Source organism: Volvox carteri (assembly GCF_000143455.1).
Source record: "Volvox carteri f. nagariensis unplaced genomic scaffold VOLCAscaffold_293, whole genome shotgun sequence".
In the NCBI taxonomy this organism is placed as follows: domain Eukaryota; kingdom Viridiplantae; phylum Chlorophyta; class Chlorophyceae; order Chlamydomonadales; family Volvocaceae; genus Volvox; species Volvox carteri.
In genome coordinates, this window is record NW_003307825.1 from 1 (window position 1) to 2,005 (window position 2,005).

General features: G+C 58.4%; 1 protein-coding gene across 1 annotated transcript in view; it reads left to right on the plus strand.

Moving 5' to 3' along the window:
* Positions 1 to 1,395: 1,395 nt before the first annotated feature.
* VOLCADRAFT_101022 (uncharacterized protein) overlaps positions 1,396 to 2,005 on the plus strand; it is a gene marked incomplete at both ends in the record, with an annotated part of 12,113 nt that continues 11,503 nt past the window's right edge. The window contains 2 exons of the mRNA XM_002959489.1: positions 1,396 to 1,515; positions 1,796 to 2,002. Of these exons, the coding sequence (XP_002959535.1) occupies positions 1,396 to 1,515; positions 1,796 to 2,002 (327 nt within the window). The remainder of the gene's footprint in view (positions 1,516 to 1,795; positions 2,003 to 2,005) is intronic.

A 2,005-nucleotide genomic window follows, 5' to 3' on the forward strand; every position in this document is an offset into this window, starting at 1 on the left:
TCCTTCGGTGCACGCACTGCACCGCATGGACTGCACCGCATCTATATGTGTCAGCGCATTACTCAAACATACTAAGCCACACTACGTCGGACTCGTGCCTTCCAGCCGGGGGACTACGGCCCCCTCGCGGGCGACCAAGCCCGCGTCTAGTCATACTCGTGCCGCCCAGCCGGGGGACTACGGCCCCCTCGCGGGCGACCAAGCCCGCGTCTAGTTTTTCGCCTGTTTGTCCGCGGTTTCGGAGCTGCGTCGTTTTCGCTAGCTCCGTCGCCGCGTGGGAGCCGCGGTCGCCGGTTCGCGCCCTGCCGTCGCCGCTTTTTTCGTCTTCCTTCGTTCTGTTCGGCGCCCCGCGCCGCACCGGACTATATGGATGGCACCGCACCGCACCGCACCTGGGCCCGCGCAAGGCGCTCCTGAGCATGGCCGTGCGCCGCTTCGTCGGGTGCGCTAGCTCCGATGTCGAATGGGAGCCGTGGTCGCCGGTTCGATCCCGGCGCTGGCGCGTCGTTTTGTCCTTTTTTACGTTGCGGCTCGCTGGCTTCGTCGCCCGGCGCCCGCTTTCTTATATTTTTCGTTCGGGAGTGCTGCCTTTATCGTCGCGTGGTTCGTTTTTCGCGTCGTCATCGTTTATTGTTCATTTCTTTTCGTTCTGGACCGTGCACCGCACACCGCGTCGTCCCGGACTGCACTGCTCCACGCCTGGGCCCGCGCAATGCGCCCCCGAGCATCGCCGTGCACCGCTTCGGTGTCCGCGCCGCACCGTACTGCACCGTGTTGCACCGCACCGCGCCACACTGCGTGTGGTAGTGCATCGCACCGGATTACACCTGCACCCGCGCAATGCGCCTCGGAGCACCGGCGCTCACCGCTTGTGGTGTGTGCTAGCTCCGACATTGAATGGGAACCGCGGTCGCCGGCTCGATCCCGGTGCAAGATTTTTTTATCGTTTTTTCGTTCGGGACCGCTTACCGCACCGCACCGCACTGCACCGCACCGCACCGCACCACAATTTAACGCGCAAATCGCAAAACATTGGCTGCACCGCACTGCGCAATTTGACATGCGCCGACTCGCGCATTTTAACACGCAACCCACCACACAACTCGACGTGCAATTAAACATGCAATTCAACGCGCAATTTAACGTACACCGAACCACGCAATTTGACGCGCACTGAACTGTGCAGTGCTTGTCCAACATTGTCCGTGTAGGCTGTACGGCATTTTGTGAAGCTGTTTTGTTCATGGACGTTGGCTCGCTACAATATAATTGCACCGCATATATACGCATCCGGTTTACTTATTTTCAGATACGGTTGCTTTAAAGCTGGCGGCTGTAGACTAGTTGCGCTGCCGACATAAGCTGCACGGTATTTCGTGAAGCTGGCCTCTTTACATGCATCGGCTCGCTAACCGATTTTCGCCAGACGACAATATCTCGGCACATCAACGGTTGTTCATCGCCATCGATGGCTATTCATCGCCATCCTCGTCTGCACGTCCTACACGATACAAGGTCAGTCCATGTTGCAAAGCAGTAGCAACGAATAGAAATGACGAATAGCAGTGACTAGAAACGATAGCAAGAATTGCAAGGAATAGAAACACAACGTGCACCGAAGTGTGATGTGCAACACAACATGACCCGCGGGACGGTTTGCACGGTCGGTCGTGTTCGCTGGGTCGTGTACCGCGTTTTTTTTATAGACCGTGCACCCCACTAGCCATGTCTCGGCTCGTCATGCTTCGTCGTGCTGTATCATCGTGCTATCTCTGTCACCGTGTGGGAGCCGCAGTCGCCGGCTCGATCCCACGACAACATCTCGGCACATCAACGGTTGTTCATCACCATCGATGGCTATTCATCGCCATCCTCGTCTGCACATCCTACACGATACAAGGTCAGTCCACGTTGCAAAGTGGTGGTGGTGGTGGTGGCGGCGGTGGCGGTGGCGGTGGCGGCGGTGGTGGTGGTGGTGGTGGTGGTGGTGGTGGTGGCGGTGGTG